Source organism: Eptesicus fuscus, chromosome 14 (assembly GCF_027574615.1).
Source record: "Eptesicus fuscus isolate TK198812 chromosome 14, DD_ASM_mEF_20220401, whole genome shotgun sequence".
In the NCBI taxonomy this organism is placed as follows: Eukaryota; Metazoa; Chordata; class Mammalia; order Chiroptera; family Vespertilionidae; genus Eptesicus; species Eptesicus fuscus.
In genome coordinates this window covers 76617500-76634925 of record NC_072486.1, presented here as the reverse complement: position 1 = coordinate 76634925, position 17426 = coordinate 76617500, and the positions used below count along the sequence as shown (strand labels likewise).

At 43.5% G+C, this 17426-nt stretch overlaps 1 protein-coding gene across 6 annotated transcripts in view; it reads right to left on the bottom strand.

The window, feature by feature from the left end:
• LOC103295915 (cytochrome c oxidase assembly factor 1 homolog) overlaps positions 1-17426 on the bottom strand; it is a 33608-nt gene that overhangs the window by 3793 nt on the left and 12389 nt on the right. For 4 of the 6 annotated variants that reach the window (XR_008558096.1, XM_054726145.1, XM_054726147.1 and 1 more), the window contains 3 exons: positions 14495-14547; positions 9662-9764; positions 2497-2645 (listed from right to left, as the gene is read on the bottom strand). Coding sequence is in view for 5 of the 6 variants with exons in the window: in XM_054726145.1 (XP_054582120.1) it covers positions 2497-2645; positions 9662-9749 (237 nt within the window). In the remaining variant the exon portion in view is untranslated. The remainder of the gene's footprint in view (positions 1-2496; positions 2646-9661; positions 9765-14494; positions 14548-17426) is intronic. The other 2 variants (XM_054726149.1, XM_054726148.1) reach the window with 2 other exon arrangements.

The window sequence follows — 17426 nt, the reverse complement described above, 5'->3', positions numbered from 1 at the left end:
ATGCTAAAAGAAAAACAAAAAAAGGGGTATGTGTGTGTGATAAAAGGGCAGAAGTAGGATTTTGAAGAACAGCAAACAGAGGGATCAGTGTCTGAACTTCGGGCAGTTGTGCCTCTGTGGGTGATGAGGTGCTTTACAGACTGGGTTCTTCACTGCCCAGACTTTGCCAAGAGTAAAGCAGGAGGTCTAATAAGCCAACGTGTTGGTAGTTAGAGACAATTTCACACATACACTTGGGAGGAAAACCCTTCAATATGAAAATTCCTTATGAAAAACTGAAACTTCTCGCCTCTGAACAAAATAAAGAAACTCCAAATAGGGACTGGGGATAGGATGCCCTGTGTTATATAGAGGCATCCTTATAAATAGCCGATTCTAAAGAAGTGAAGAACCCTGACAGGATGTCACACATACCTCACAAACTGGAAGAGCAAAGCAAAGGCTGGGTCGAGAGGAGGCTCTGGGGAGCAGGCCTTGAACTCCTGTCACTGTGCTCTCACACTACTCAGCAGCAGCAGAGGCCAGTGCCTGGCACCACAGCCAACACAGTCACACAGTGCCACCGAGGGCCTGGGCTGCAGGCGGAAGAAGCCTCTCAGCAGCAGCGATGTGCTAGAAGACTGGGCCAAAGGAAAAGCTGGGCCTGGACAGCTTTTAGAGAAGGTTCTCCACTAAAACTACGTTGCATCAACCAGCCATTGGATCACCTGATCAGAGAGCTGATGCTGCATCAACCTGCCTTCAGCAAAGGTGCTTGCAGGCTTCTTGAGCATCGCAGCCAGGCCCTGTGCTCTGAGCTGAGAGATACCCTGAGTAGCCAGACCCAATCCCTAGCCATTCAGAGTCCTTGTGTTTGCAGGGATCCAGCCAAGTGAATAGAGATGGCGAAACACAGAGGAGCCACACCACATAGTGTGAGGAAGTTGAAGACAATGAAAATAAGACCAGGCACGGAACAAGCACTCAATACACGTTCACGCTCTTCCCTTTTCTCCTCGGGGTTCCCTCTCTCACTTAGTGGCACCACTGTCTTTCTACTCATCCATGCTAGACATTAGAGCATCATCTCTGACACACTTCTCTCCTGCTATAAAACTGTTACCTAGTCCTAAGTCCTATCACCTGGCAACCACCACACTCTTCATATCCATCTCTCATTCCTCTAGACCACAGCTCTGGATCATGCTCTCACCACTGTACACCCATAATGCTCTCCTAAAGGCTTCCAGTCCCTGGGTATTCCCAATCTGAATGAATTACCATGCTTTAAAACCAGACTGTAGAAAGCGGTTATTGGGTTAAGCCTCGGACTGACCTGCTGGCAAAGTTGCAAACAAGTCCCAGCTTGGAGGGCATAGCCCTCTAAGCATAATTAAGCTTGATCTTGTGACTGCTCCCTAGATCTTTCCTGGGTAGCTAATGGGCTGTGGGAGATGCAGCAAGTGCTGCCAAAACAAGTGAAACTTACAAGAACATTGTAAATTACCTTGTTTACCTCTGACTATAAAATAAACCATCAGCTTGCAGTCTGGATCTGTTCTGTGGCCTAAGCAAGGCACAGAAGATCCACCTAGACCCAGCTTATTCTCTGTCTTTTCTTCATCCTTCACCGGCCCTCCCTCAGGCTCACTGAATCTTTGGCTGTGCTGGCGCGGCACACCAGATCAAATATTTATCAGAATACTTGAGCACAAATTGCTACTATAGTTAAGAAAGAAACTATTTCCATGAAAAATAATAAAAACAGTAACAAAAAAATAAACTAGGTCAAAGCATCACACTCTTATTTTAAAAATACTTCAGAGCTCCTGCTGGCCACAGAATCAAGTGTGTGCACCTCACATGGTGAGGTTGCAGCCCTCTAGTTGCCCCCAGTCCACTAACCACTCCACCCATGGCCTTTACTCTAGTATTTGCTTCACCCTGTCTTATTCTGGTGTTTGGAATTTTAAACTACAAACTCCCAGAAAGCCTTCTGCATTTCTATATTCCCCACACAGCTTAGAATCACTTTTCTAGCACAACACATTCTTGTTAAACAGAAGAACAAATGCATTTTATATTCTGCTGAGGTTTAACAGCTAAACTATGAAAGAAGACAAAATATAGCTGGAAAAAATAGATTGGCATTCCAGACAATCAATGTAAACAAATAAGCTTCAAAACTAAAATTTAAAGAAGTTGTTTACATTTGAATAAGAGTTAACTGGCTGTAGATATATTTAAAGTTCGAAGCTGAAATACGTGGTGGCAAACTACACTGGTCATTTCTCTATCAGTTCAAAATGGCACTTGAGCACAAACACTGCATTTTCTGCCACATCAATTGTCCTAAAAAGAAGAAAAATGCACAAAAATAAATTAATCCCCAATTTTTTTAAAAAGGTCCCAAGTAGTACCTATCCCAAATCCTTACTCCTGCTGCCTCTCGGATTAGGGCGGCCCCTCCTATCCTTCAGGAGGCACCTAGCCTAGTTTGCTGGAGGAGCATGTTACCTTGGCATCAGCAATGTCCACAAAGTTGTCCTTGTCCATGAGCTGGAGATAGTGAGTGTTGAGAGGAGTTCCCAGAGCTTCCAGGGCCTCAGGGTGGCTATGCAGCTGCTCCAATCCCAGCTGGTAGTAGGAAGCCCTGGAAAAAGCTTCTAAGTGAAAAAGATAGTTGTTACATTTCTGTTGTCTTTATTGAACTTGGTCAGGCAGACTCTCTGTAGAAAGTTAGATGATACAATATATGTACAACATGGAAACAGATACAATTATGAAATTTATAGATGGAAGAATTAGGGAAAATCTACTCTAAACTGTCCATTTTAGAGACTCCAAAATCAAAGTCTACAAGGTCAGGATCTGTGGGGATGTGGCCAACAATGCTGGGCTAAGTACTTAACCTTTTTGTGCCTCAATTTCTTTTTTTTTTTTTTTTTTTTTAATACATTTTTTAAAATATATTTTATTGATTTTTTACAGAGGAAGGGAGAGGGATAAAAAGTTAGAAACATCGATGAGAGAGAAACATCAATCAGCTGCCTCCTGCACATCCCCTACTGGGGATGTGCCAGCAACCAAGGTACATGCCCTTGACTAGAATGGAACCTGGGACCCTTCAGTCTGCAGGCAGACGCTCTATCCACTGAGCCAAACCGGTTAGGGCTAAATACATTTGTTAAATATATTTTATTAATTTTTACAGAGAGGAAGGGAGAGGGATAGAGAATTAGAAACATTGATCAGCTGCCTCCTGCACACCTCCTACTGGGGATGTGCCCGCAACCCAGGTACATGCCCTTGACCGGAATCGAACTTGGGACCTTTCAGTCTGCAGGCCGTCGTTCTATCCACTGAGCCAAACTGGTTAGGGCTCCGTGCTTCAATTTCTTCATCTCTCACTTCCTCACCTCATTTACTACCTCATTTCTTCACCTAAGGGGTTTGATCTTCTCTCAAGCTCCTTTTGGTCCTAGAACCATAATTTTCTCAAAGAGACACACCTGGCTCAAGGTAGAGCTGCAGCCAGAATCTATGACTGAACTTCCAATAAAATGAAGGTCATGATAAACCAGCATGAAATAGACCATAACATCATTAACAACAAGACCCTCAGGCCAAGATTATAGAACATTAAAATGCTATTTTCTCAAGTTTACAGGTTTATGCTGACATTCATGTAGCTAAGTTATAACCTGCTCTGTCTCAGGTACCCTTCTTGGCCCAAAGTCTTTGAGGAACTCCAAGAAGCACCTCCCTACAATTGCAAGGTACTGGGGAGATAGCCTCTTGGTCAACTGAAAGAATGGTGGAGAGGACACTGTGCTTTGTTCGGCTATCTGTTGGTGGTTCTAACATTCTGGCAAAAAGCAAAAATGCTGTAGAGTGAGGGTGAAGAGCCAAGCTGAGAGGGCATAGAGGAGCTTCAAAGAAAATCATTCTGGAAAGAAAAAAAATGCTGCTGCTTCACAACCAATGGCAATTAAATGACCTTACATGTCTTGGTTACAATAAATATGGCTGGTCTTTACAAATTCACACTTGAATGCAGTGGAGCTGGAAGCCACATCTTCAAGATTTTGCCATCCTGGACTCTATTTTTACTTCCTGCTCTCACCAGAATCCCTTGCTCAAGGTCCCCTCCTCCACTAAACCAACATCAAAGAATGGCAGGACCAACAGGCTGAACACACTTGAGAAATAGAGTTTTCCCCACCTGTGAACCATCTGGTATCTCTCTGTTTTTACATAATCTCAACCATCTTGGATCTCCTGTGTATACTCTGGAGCAGACACCCATCTTGCTTTTTGCAAGGCTTCTTATGCAGAGAAACTGGGGTCCTTTTGTTAGCATAGGTAACTAGTTATTAATAAAGGAAGGGAGCAAAGGGAACCAGACATGAAGAAGCCTAGCAAACTGGGAAGCTGAATTCAATATTGAGCCTGCTTAACTGGAAAGCTATAGCCCTATTCGCCTCTGCCTCAGCCCCACCACCCTGGCTTTGTCCAGAAGAATGTCCAGAATGATATCCAGTCTAATTAGCATATTACCCTTTTATTAGTATAGATATGCCTGCGAGTTTGGGCCTAAACTGGCAGTTGGAGATCCCTCTCACAATCTGGAATCGCTGGCTCCTAACCGTTCACCTGCCTGCCTGCCTGATTGCCCCTAACTGCCCTCCCCTGCCGGCCTGGTCGCCCCTAGCTGCCCTCCCCTGCAGGCCTGGTCACCTCTAACTGCTCTCCCCTGCTGGCCTGGTCACCCCTAACTGCTCTTCCCTGTCGGCCTGGTCACCCCTAACTGCTCTCCCCTGCTGGCCTGGTAGCCCCTATCTGTCTCTGCCTCGGCCCCACCACCCTGGCTTTGTCCGGAAGGACGTCCGGAAGATGTCCAGTCTAATTAGCATATTATCCTTTTATTAGTATAGATTTTGTCAGATATGAATATTGCTACCCCAGCTTTTTTTTTTTTTTTCCATTTGCCTGGAAAAATGTTGCATCCCTTCACTCTCATCCTGTGTGAGTCATTTGTTCTGAGATGGGTCTCTTGTAGACAGCATATAATTGGGTCATGTTTTTATATCCATTTAGCTAACCTACTAGTATGTCTTTTGATTGGAGCATATAATCCATTTACACTTAAAAGTTATTATTGATAGGTACTTATTTATTGCCATTTTAATTCTTTATGCCTATGTTTCTCTCCCTATAGATTTCTTCTCATTACTGCAGTTCCTTTAGCATTTCTTGCAGTGCTGGTTTTGGTGGTGATAAACTCCTTTAGCCTTTTTTCTTTTCTGAGAAGCTTTTTCTATTACCATATATTTTGAATGATGGCCTTGCTGGAAATGGTAATCTTGGTTTCAGATCCTTGGTTTTTATTACTTTGAATACTTCATGCCATTCCCTACTGGCCTGTAGAGTTTCTGATGAGAAATCAGGTATTGGTCTTATGGGAGCTCCTTTGTAAGTAACAAATTGCTTTTCTCTTTCTGCCTTTAAGATTTTCTCTTTGTCTTTAATTTTTGGAATCTTAATTATGATGTGTCTGGGCATGGCCCTGTTTGGGTTCTTCTTGCTTGGGACTCTCTTTGCCTCCTGAACTTATATGACTTTTTTCTTCACCATGTTAGGGAAATTTTCTGCCATTATTTCTTCAAATAGGTTCTCTATCTCTTGCTCACTTTCTTCTCCTTCTGACACTCCTATATATGTGAATTTGTTATGTTTCATGGTATTCCAGCTCCCTTAAGCTGTCCACCTGTTTTTTCTTTGTTTTTTTCTTTTTGGTTCTCTGATTGATTTTTTTCTCCCATGTTCTAATTCACTGATCCAATCCTAGGCTTCCCCTAACCCGCTGCGTATTCCTTCCACTATGTGCTTTCTTAGTGCTATGTCATTCTTCATAGTTACTATATATTTTATCATGCTGTTGAGCATATTTGCCATCATTATTCTGAGCTCTATGTCTGATAAATTTCTTATCTCCATTTCATTTACCTCTTCTGGAGAATTCTCTTGTTTTAATTAGGGCCTTGTATTTTTGTCTCCCCATTTTGGCTGTCTGTTTGGGTTTGTGTCTCTGTATTAATGATCTGATATGAGTCCCAATCGCCAGTGCAGGACAATATCAGATGCTGCTACTGTTCTGAGTACCTTGTTTGGAGCTATCAGCAATCAACAGCTGGTGGCTATCTCTGTTGGGCTGGATGCCTTTGGAAAGGACCAAGATGTGCACCAGGGTCTGCTTTTCCTAGCCCTGGATTAGAACAAGCAAAGACCCAAAGCCTGCAGAGACCCACCACTGCCTGCAGTCCAATGACACTCAGTTTTGAATAGCCTCAGACTATATACCACAGGGTAGGGCAATAGGTCCTCCAATAGGGTGAGGCAACTGCCTTCCTCCAAGGCAAACACCTCCTGAATAGCAAAGATTAACCAGAGAAAGATGTCCTCTCCAGTATGAGGGAATGACAGCACTGCAAACCAGGGTGGCTGCATTCCAAGTTCCAACCCAAGGCCCCAAACCTGGCTTCTGCTCACACAGCTCCAGCTCACTCTGCCCTCACTCTGCCCTCCCTCTGCCAGAGCTCAACCCACATGAAGTTTTGTGGGTTGGCCCTTTAAGAGGTACCTTCTTTTCACAACCACATGTTATGTGCATGCCTTGCTCAGTTCTGGTGTGCTGGCTGGGGCACCCAACTGGTTTAGTCCCCAGAGTTCTCAATGGGAACCCTCTACAGCTGAGATATCCATCAGGAACTTCAGCTGCTGTCTGTGGGAGCCTGGCCAGCCCTTTCGTGCCTCCATCCTTCCTACCAGTCTCTATGCAGTCTCTACTTTCCATCCTTAGTTATTAGGGTTCTCTCCAGCTAGTTTTCATTGGCCTTTCAGAGTGGTTTTTCTATACTTTAGTTGTATTTCCAGTTTGTTCGTGGCAGAGTATCAGTGTAGCTTCCATTTACTCCACCACCATTTTGGAATCTCTTTCTTTTTTAATTCACAACAAAGGAGATGTTTCTTGATTATAGAGAGAGGAAGGAAAAGAGAGAAACATTGATTGCATGCCTCACATAAGTGCTCCAACTGGGAATCAAACCTGAAACCTATGCCCTTACCAGGAATCAAACCTGCAACTTTTTGGTATATGGGATAACACTCCAACCAACTGAGCCATCTGGCCAGGACTAGAAATCTTTTCTACTGGCAGTCATACAGACTCAGAAATTGACTTATGATTAGAAGTGTTCACTAACCATTGTATTTTTTTTTCTTCCATTTTCACAGCTTATATGTCTATGACATTGTTTACCAAACTAGAGGCCCGGTGCATGAAAATTCATGCACTGGAGGGGGGAGTCCCTCAGTCCAGCCTACCCCCTCTCACAGCCCAGGAGCCCTCAAGGGCAGGAGGTGACCCAGCAATCAGGGGAAGGAAACACTTCTGTCACTGCCGTCAGCGCAAGCCTCGGCCGGCCCTGGTTACCTGAGCCTCGGGCAGCCCTGGGCAGTTGGGCAGCCACCATCCGAGGCTTGCCTGCACCTCGGGCCGGCCCTGGACGGCTGGTGGGCTAAGGAGACTGGAGAACTCCGGAGGTAGGAGTGCAGAGTGGCCAGGCCCAAATGGGGGCAGGCTCAGCCTTGCCACATGCCTGCCACCCCAGCGGGGCTGAGGGGACTGGGCACCACCATCTTGTGGCTGTGGGCACTGCCATCTTTGAGGGCGGGGCAGTCAGTTAGCATATTCCCTCCTTATTGGCTGTGGGCACCGCCATCTTTGCAACTGTGTGAGGGTCAATTAGCATATTCCCTTTTTATTAGGATGGTTTGTTTACAAAGTATGAGACTCACTTTGAAAGCCCATCTCATCACCACATCTGAAAATGAGACTCAGGTTTGGCTGGATGGACTTATTATAAGGACTAAATTGTGTCAGTGAAGTATAAAGTGATCTGTCCGATTCACTTGAAACTGCTTTCCCTTTCTGCCCAAGTTGTGCAGAAAGAAAGGCTGCTTCAGAAGGGAAATCTTAGAATTTTCCCTTTAGCCTCATTTCAATTTAAGTATGATAAACAAGAGAGATTCAAACATATGACACATCTTTCTACAGGGAAGCTCCTCCTCCAATTTAATCTGGAAAACTCCTTCTATCATCTGGTTCTTACCACTCACCACCACCCCTTTAGTTGCTATATTTCCCCTCATTTTTGAACTAAGCCTTTTTAACCTTTTTGTCAAATTTGTCACCTCCAGAATAGAAGAATGACAGCCTGTCCAACAGCGCCATCCTCTAGATATAACATGTGCCACCTCCCAAGGACAGCAACTCACTAACCTGGATTTTATAATAACCCCTTTTCCCTGTGTGAGGTCTCCCCCTTTTTGCTCTTTTCTTTCTTTGGCAGATAGGAAGAATCTCTGGGTCTGTGGACCGACAGGACTATGCACTCTAACAACAAGAAGATGTTACAAAGATGAGATCTCCATCCATTTACTAGCCTTATAAGTTATAAGGCCCAGGGTTCTTCGGGGGGGAAATATGTTAGTGTAGGTAGCAAGATATTAATAAAGGAAGAGAACAAAGGGAATTTGAAATTATGAAGCCTAATAAACTGGTAAGTTGAATCTAATGTTGGGCCTGCTTCACTAGAAAGCTATAGCTTCACACATTCCCCAGGGAACAATCGATCCATTCCCCCTGGATTACTAGGGGTGGGACAGAACAATAAAGAAGAAATTCTTCTGCTGGACACATACCTAGTAGAAGTCAAGATTGTATAGGGGGAAGTGATTCTACTATGAGGCATGCACAGAAAAAGCTAAGATTGAAACCATAAAGACCTGTATTTCTAGCCTGGAAAGAGGATCAGACTGGATAAGGGACACAGGGCTTCCCCCCACAAAAAAAAAAAAAAAAAAAAAAAAAACCTAGAAAATGGGTTGGCTAGGGGGATGAAACCAGCAGAAGCAAAGGATTGGGAAAGTTCATTGGTTATTTTAAAAGGACACCTTGTCTTTCCCAAGCCCGAGATAATATAACCCAAGCTTATTGAACAAATCTCTTGCATTCTCTCTCTTGCTTGGTAACACACACTCACCCCATTTGTTTGGCATTCTCTCTCCATAGCAGCCATGCAGCCAGCAGTTGTGCAGACTCCAACCACTGGCAGCATCAGCCAGAGTGCAGCTGGGAACAAACTACGCTAGCTGGATGAGGACAGATATGGCCGAAACTGGATGAAGCTTCGACATGGGACAGAACTTTTGGACACAGGACTTTGTACTGGGCTTATGAAGACAAGGCTAAGCATTTTCATGGCGATGGACAGAGATGAAACACTGGGGACCTGGGGGTTGCCTTCTATTTCTACCCAAATAAATCTTACCACCAGACCTCATCCTCCTACGTGGGTTCATGGAAATGCTATTCTCATGACACTGCAAGGACCCATTTCCACCAGCAACACTTTTATTTGCACTTGTGGCTCCTAAAAAACTGGGATTATAGGATAAGAAATAGGCCACAGGAATGGAATGGTGTTCTGGTTTCTAAAAACAACCCCCTTCTTCTTTCTAATCTGCAGAGAGCATGTGAAGTTATTTCCTATGATTGAGGAACAAGGGAAGAGAGTTAGGGAAAGGCCATGCCTCAGGCAGTTTGCTGGATACTTACTTTGTGTAAGGTAATACACAAGGGCACAGACCCCACTAGACATCACACTGGTATAAAGGACCACTTTTCCCAGAGGCATTTGCGGCATCCTGCTTCATAGAGCCTTAAAAACAAAAGGTTAAAATTGACTGTTAGATTCAGATTGTGTGAAGGGCTTTGTTGGTCTAGATTGGGCCCAAAAGGAAAAAAAATCAAAAAGGAAGCCTACAAGGAGACAAGGCCATCTTTCCTCCTTTGCTTCCTGTCAGAGGCCAGGGCTGGTTCCAGAGCCAAAGCAAAAGTGTCCTTCTGAGGGGGCCCCAATTCAGGACCCATGCTATGGGGGTAGTGGCTGAGCACACAGCAAGCATTTAGCCCTGCTGTCTTGACAGACAGAATCCCAACTTGTGTGCCAAATGCTGCCCAGCCAAAACTCACAACTACTTTGTGACATGCTGGCTCCTTTTGTAGCAAAAGTTGATCTTGTAAGCCATTGAATGGGTAGCCACTGACTGCTTTTCTTTCATATCTGGAAAAATGTCCTACACTGGGGATAAGGAAACTGTGGTCATGACATTCAGGCTGAATGAACAGACAGAGAAGAGTCAACTCAGCCAATTCAGAGTACCATAACCAACCCTTGCATAACTCCTGTCCCCTGAAGGTCGGGGGGGGGGGGGCTAAGAGCAAGATGTAGGCCTTGATGTGGCCAAACCTCCTCCTTCTTGGAGACCATTCAACCAGATTCAAAGCTGTAAAATACTCAACCATAAAACAGAGTAGTATAGGGGTTTACATCAGGGATTATAATTCAAAAGCCCAAAGGGCTAGAAAAAGTCACACAAATGAGAGCAGACATGTGGGCCAAGTCTGAATGAGTCTTCCAATTTTTTTCAAATGGTTTTTCATGTGAAATTGCCTAAATTCTAAAATTTGATAACCAATTTAAAAAGAAAACTAACAAAATACATCTGTGATTCAGATTATTTCTGTGGGCTTCTAGTTTGCTAAGATGGCTCAAGCAGCATGAGGCCATCCTTACCCTAGGTGAGAAAAATTCATCTTTGTCTATCTTGGTTGACATTTCTCAAAACAAATTAAATTAAATTAAATTAAAATAAAATAAATTAAAATAAAATAAAATAAAATAAAATAAATAAAATAAATAAATAAAATAAAATAAAATAAAATAAAATAAAATAAATAAAATAAAATAAAATAATAAATAAAATAAAATAAATATAATAAAATAAAATAAATAAAATAAAATAAAATAAAATAAATTAAATTAAAATAAAATAAAAAAATAAAATAAAATAAAATAATAAAATAAAATAAAAAAATAAAATAAAATATCAAATAAAATAAAATAAATAAAATAAAATAAAATAATAAATAAAATAAAATAAATAAAATAAAATAAATAAAATAAAATAAATATATAAATAAAATAAATAAAAAAATAAAATAAAATAAATTAAATTAAAATAAAATAAAATAAATAAAATAAAATAATAAAATAAAATAATAAATAAAATAAAATAAAATAATAAAATAAAATAAAATAATAAAATAATAAAATATAATAAAATAATAAAATAAAATAATAAAATAAAATAATAAAATAAAATAAATAAAATAATAAAATAAAATATAAAATAAAATAAAATAAAAAAGAGAGAGAGATTTTTGAGCTGACATGGAAATTCCAAGTTTAGGTAAAGGAAAAAATGACCATAAGTATTTATGTCCTGAACAATTAACCTTAGATTTTATGAGCTTCTTTAGAAAACAAAGTCTTTGATGTGGCTTAATGGAGTGGGAGGCATTACATTGTAGAACTGGGTATAATGCTTAATCTGTGAGATAAGGTGAACACATTCTTACTGTCAACTTCTCTGACTTCTAGAATATGGAGAGTAATAACAACTGTCTACCTATTATTTCCAGAAATAAGAAGGTAAATGAATCCTCATGTGAATATTCCTTCTGGAAACCAACAATTAAACAGACCCTTAAGCAGTGCTAACATTGACTAGTTTCATACAAAAATAACCTTGAATCCAGGTTTATGTATATAAAGAATTTTGATCAACTTATAAAATGAGGCAAGGTGAAGGTTTCGCTTTATCCATGTATTATATAGTTTTGTTTAAGAAAAGGCAGCTGAAACAACAAATAAATGTACTAAAACTGCTGTAAAGAGTTTCAGCTGGTGCAATATAGCATGCAAGAATTTCTTTTCTTTTAATCAGGAATTTATTTTTTTTTTAAATAAATCTTTACTGTACAGATTATTACAATTGTTTCTCCTTTTTTCCCCCATATCTCCCCATCACCCGGTTCCCTCCCCCCCGTTGTCCTTATCCATAGGTGTATGATTTTTGTCCAGTCTCTTCCCATACCCCCCCACAGACACCCCTTTCCCCCTGAGAATTATCAATCCACTCCCATTCTATGCCTCTGATTCTATTATGTTCACCAGTTTATTCTGTTCCTCAGATTTTTAATTCACTTGATTTTTAGAATCACTTGTTGATAGATATTTGTTGTTCATAACTTTTATCTTTACTTTTTTCTTCTTTTTCCTCTTTTTAAAGAATACCTTTCAGCATTTCAAATAATACTGGTTTGGTGGTGATGAACTCCTTTAGCTTTTTCTTATCTGTGAAGCTCTTTATCTGCCCTTCAATTCTGAATGATAACTTTGCTGGATAGAGTAGTCTTGGTTGTAAGTTCTTGCTATTCATCACTTTGAATATTTCTTGCCATTCCCGTCTGGCCTGCATAGTTTCTGTTGAGAAATCAGCTGACAGTCATATGGGTACTCCCTTGTAGGTAACTAACTGTTTTTCTCTTGCTGCTTGTAAGATTCTCTCTTTGTCTTTTGCCCTAGGCATTTTAATTATGATGTGTCTTGGTGTGGTCCTCTTTGGATTCCTCTTGTTTGGGGTTCTGTGCACTTCCTGAACTTGTAAGTCCATTTCTTTCACCAGGTGGGGGAAGTTTTCTGTCATTATTTCTTCAAATAGGTTTTCAGTATCTTGCTCTCTCTCTTCTTCTGGCACCCCAAAAATTCGGATATTGGTACACTTAAAGCCATCCCGAAGGCTCCTTATGCTATCCTCACACTTTTGGATTCTTCTTTCTTTCCGCCTCTCTGGTTGGGTGTTTTTTTCTTCCTCATATTCCAGATCTTTGGTTTGACTCTTCGGGTGCGGTGGTCTACTCTGTATATTCTTTATTTCAAACAGTGTATGTATAATTTCTGACTGGTCCTTTTCCATTTTTTTGGTATTCTCATTAAGGTCCTTGAAGGTCTCTTCAAGTTTCTCAGCGGTTTTTAGAAGATTCTTGAGTAACCTTATAAATATGGTTCTGAACACTGTGTCGTCCATTAGTTTGCTTTCATCTATCTCTCCTACTTGTGACATACTTCGATGTCTCCGTATTTTGGCTGCCTCCCTGTGTTGATGGAGTGGCTTTGTGTGGTCAGTGACCTATAGGGGCCGGTAGCTCAGCTTCCCCAATCACCCTAGGTGGTCGCTCTTGGTACTCCCCTTTGTGGGCTGAGTGGAAAGTCTTGGTGTAGTTAATAGCCCTGATTGCTGTTGGTACACTGGGAGGAATTGACCTCCGGTCCAATTGGCTGTGAGGGCCTGCTGTGTATATAACGGAAGAATTGCTGTGCTGGAGACACAGTAGGGCTTTGGTGCTCACTGAGTCTGCCTCTTGAATGTGTCCCTTATGAGAGTGGTTGAAATCTGGTGTCGCCCACACCGACAGAAAAGTCACTCTCACTCTCCGACCGGCCGAGAGTCCCGTAGCATCTGGGTCCCCCCCTGGACTTCAGAGTGGTTGGGATTGTCGGTATCACTGGCGGGAATTGATCTCCAAGACAGTTGGCTGTGAGGATCAGCAGTGTCTCCGCTGGGAGAGCTTCTGTGCTCAGCTTGGATGGGGCGGAGTCTCAGGGTGGCGCAGACAAGCTTTGGTTTCCCGTCTGCTCCGCCCTTAGAGGGGCGGTTTCTCCGTGCCCGAATTAATGGTTGCGTGCCTCTGAGAGAAGGCTGCTCTCAAGCATCGCCTGCTGCCAAACAGCCCAGTTTCTCCCCGACCGCAGCTGGATTTCAGTGCAGTCGGGAGGTTGTTTTTTTCTCCCAAACGAGAAAGCTAGCCACGCAGCGTCTGCTGCCCTCCCTCTCTGTGCTGCGAGCACGCCTGCCGCGTATTCAGCCGCCCGCCCTTTCCGTGCTCACAGATCTCCGCACCTCCACAGCTCCTGAGGCTCAGCGTCCCCCTCTCTGTTTTTCTCTAGTTGTAGGTTTTCCACTCTGCCAGCTTTCCGGTGGTTCTGGACGGTGTGCGCTCTGTTTTCCAGTTGTAGTTTCAAAATTGTTGTGGTAGGCAACAGTTAGGTGTTTACCTTATGCCGCCATCTTGGTTTCCCGCAAGAATATTTATCAAAGTTTAATGTAAAGTCAATTAAAGTAATCTGGAAAAAAAAACATTTAATCTAATAATGAAAATGATCTGAACATCTCCAAAGAATGCATTAATCAGATCTTTCCTAATTTGAAAGCGTCTTCAACAGAGTAGGACAATGAGCAAGAGCTCTGCAGAGTTCTGCACAAGATTGTAGTTTCTAAAGTTAGCAGGAGGCATGAAATAAAAGACATCCTGGAACAAGGCAGAGAACAGCCACCCCATCCTTCATGTGAAGTTACAACCACAAGTGAAAATTAATGACCAGAAGAAACTCACAGCTATTCAGGCAGCAATTTTCATCTACTGTCTAACTTCAGGGTACCCTGGAGGATTCTAATGGGGAACCTGGCCAGGAACATTCATTACCTTTTGCCACTTTGTAACACGGCTTTCTTGAAAATCATCAAAGGAAATTTGCCCTGCAATTAGATAATGATTTTATATTAAAATCACTTTTTCAAACCCAATTCTCTCTGATGTCTAATTTTATAGAGCCAAGATTTATTACCAACCCAAGCTTTAGAACGTGAACGTGAAGTTAAGTTTAACCTCTAAAACAAGCCTTGTCTGTAAAGGGCCCCAGTTTTCCCCTTTCTCTTCTGCCCTTAGGAAGAACATCCAAATCCAGCCACCAGAAAACTGATGTGGGCAGGGGAGGGTCACTGCAGCGACAGTGGGCATGTGACCTCAGTGCACACAATCATGGGTCCTGTGAGCAGCCCACCAAAACAAGATGCTATCAATGTAAGCTGTACACCCTGGATTAAAAACAGCTTTTCAGGGTTAAAAAGAAATAAAAATATACATAGCCTTTAATAATATTGATAATAACAGTAAATATTTGTATCTCTTACTATTAGGTGCCTGATAGAGGGAAAAAGATGTGTAAAGATGTGTATAACAATCCCACAAAGTAGGAACTATTATCATCTCCAGAGAGGTTAAGTAACATATCTCATGTCACACAAATAAGCGTATTAAGTGGTAGAACTGGGATTCAGACCCAGATGGTCTATCTCTAGGGACTGTGCTTTCAACCATGATATACTGACTTTAAGATACCCACTGATTTCAGAAATACTGAAATGTCAAAAAAAATCATGTCTCTGAATTACAATCCTATATAATAATAGACAAATATGCAAATTGACCATACCTCTGACACACCCACAAGCCACGCCCACAAGCCACGCCCACCATCCGATCAGAGCGAGCATGCAAATTAACCTAAACCAAGATGGCTACAGCCACAGAGAGCAAGGTTTCCTAGGTAACAGAGGAAGCCAAGCTTTCTGCCAGCCATTGCAGGCCTAAGCCTCCACTCAAGCTACAAAGTTTCAATTATAGGAGGTAAACAAATTCAAACAAATGGCGGCAGAATGGAGCTTGAGAGAGCAGGCCAGGTTGCCGGCAAAAGGGGAAGCAAAGCTTTCTACACACCCTGGCCAGGCCCACCCACTTAAGGCAACAAAGTTTCAATTATAACCCCAACACAAATGGCTTCGGGCCTCGGAGGGAGCCCCAGGCTTGGCTCCGCTCCAGGCTACAAAGTTTCAATTGTAGAAGGAAAATAAATTCCAGATACCAGGGCCTCCTCTTGCGTTGCCAGGGGGCGTGGCCAGCCTGCAAACCACCACAGGCCCCTCGCTCAGGCCGCCCCACGCCCCAAGGGTAACCCACCCTGATCAGGGACACCTTCAGGGCAAACCAGCTGGCCCCCACCCCTGTACCAGGCCTCTATCCTATCTAATAAAAGAGTACTATGCAGATTGATCATCACTGCAACACACAATATAGCTGCCCCCATGTGGTCAAAGATCCTGCCCCCATGTGGACACAGGATCACCACCACAAGATGGCCAGCAGGAGAGGGGAGTTGGGAGGCACCTGGCCTGCAAGGGAGGGCAGTTGAGAGGGACCAAGCCTGCAAGGGAGGGCAGTTGGAGGTGATCAACCCTGCAGGAGAGGGCAGTTAGGGGTGACCAGGCCGGCAGAGGAGAGAAGTTGGGGGCAAACAGGCTGGCAGCAGAGTAGTTAGGGGGTGATCAGGCTGGCAGGCAGAAGCGGTTAGGGGCAATCAGGAAGGCAGGCAGGCAAGCATTTGGGAGCCAGCAGTCCTGGATTGTGAGAGGCAGGCAGAAGCGGTTAGGGGCAATCAGGAAGGCAGGCAGGCAAGCAATTGGGAGCCAGCAGTCCTGGATTGTGAGAGGCAGGCAGAAGCGGTTAGGGGCAATCAGGAAGGCAGGCAGGCAAGCATTTGGGAGCCAGCAGTCCTGGATTGTGAGAGGCAGGCAGAAGCGGTTAGGGGCAATCAGGAAGGCAGGCAGGCAAGCAATTGGGAGCCAGCAGTCCTGGATTGTGAGAGGGATGTCCGACTGCCCGTTTAGGCCCGATCCCTGGGATCGGGCCTAAACGGGCAGTCAGACATCCCTTGAGGGGTCCCAGATTGGAGAGGGTACAGGCTGGGCTGAGGGACAATCCCCCTCCGTGCACGAATTTCGTGCACCGGGCCTCTAGTATATTCATAATATTCAATGCAAAAGCCTTGTCAGGTATGCCCTCCCTACTATTTTTCCAGGCAAGAATATAGCATGTATATGTACCTTTATTCTTTTTTTTTGCTTTTGGATGTTGCGGGCTTTTAAAACAGTGATGAGGGGAATCCAGATAATTCACTATAATTACAACACAGATAGAACCAGATGTGCAACTGGGCATGCCACAACCCTACCAGAGTGCCACCGACAGGGTAAACAAGTTAGACTCATATACAAGACTAGAGGCCTGGTGCACGAAATTCGTGCATGGAGGGGGTTGTCCCTCAGCCCAGCCTGTACCCTCTCCAATATGGGATCCCTCTCACAATCCAGGACTGCTGGCTCCCAACTGCTTGCCTGCCTGCCTTCCTGATTGCCCCTAACCGCTTCTGCCTGCCAGCCTATCACCCCCTAACCACTCTGCTGCCAGCCTGTTTGCCCCCAACTTCCCTCCTTTGCCAGCCTGGTCACCCCTAACTGCCCTCTCCTGCAGGGTTGATCACCTCCAACTGCCCTCCCTTGCAGGCTTGGTCCCTCTCAACTGCCCTCCCTTGAGGCCGGGTGCCTCCCAACTGCCCTCTCCTGCTGGCCATCTTGTGGTGGTCATCTTGTGTCCACATGGGGGCAGGATCTTTGACCACATGGGGGCAGCTATATTGTGTGTTGCAGTGACGATCAATCTGCATATTACTCTTTTATTAGATAGGATAGAGGCCTGGTACAGGGGTGGGGGCCAGCTGATTTGCCCTAAAGGGCGTCCC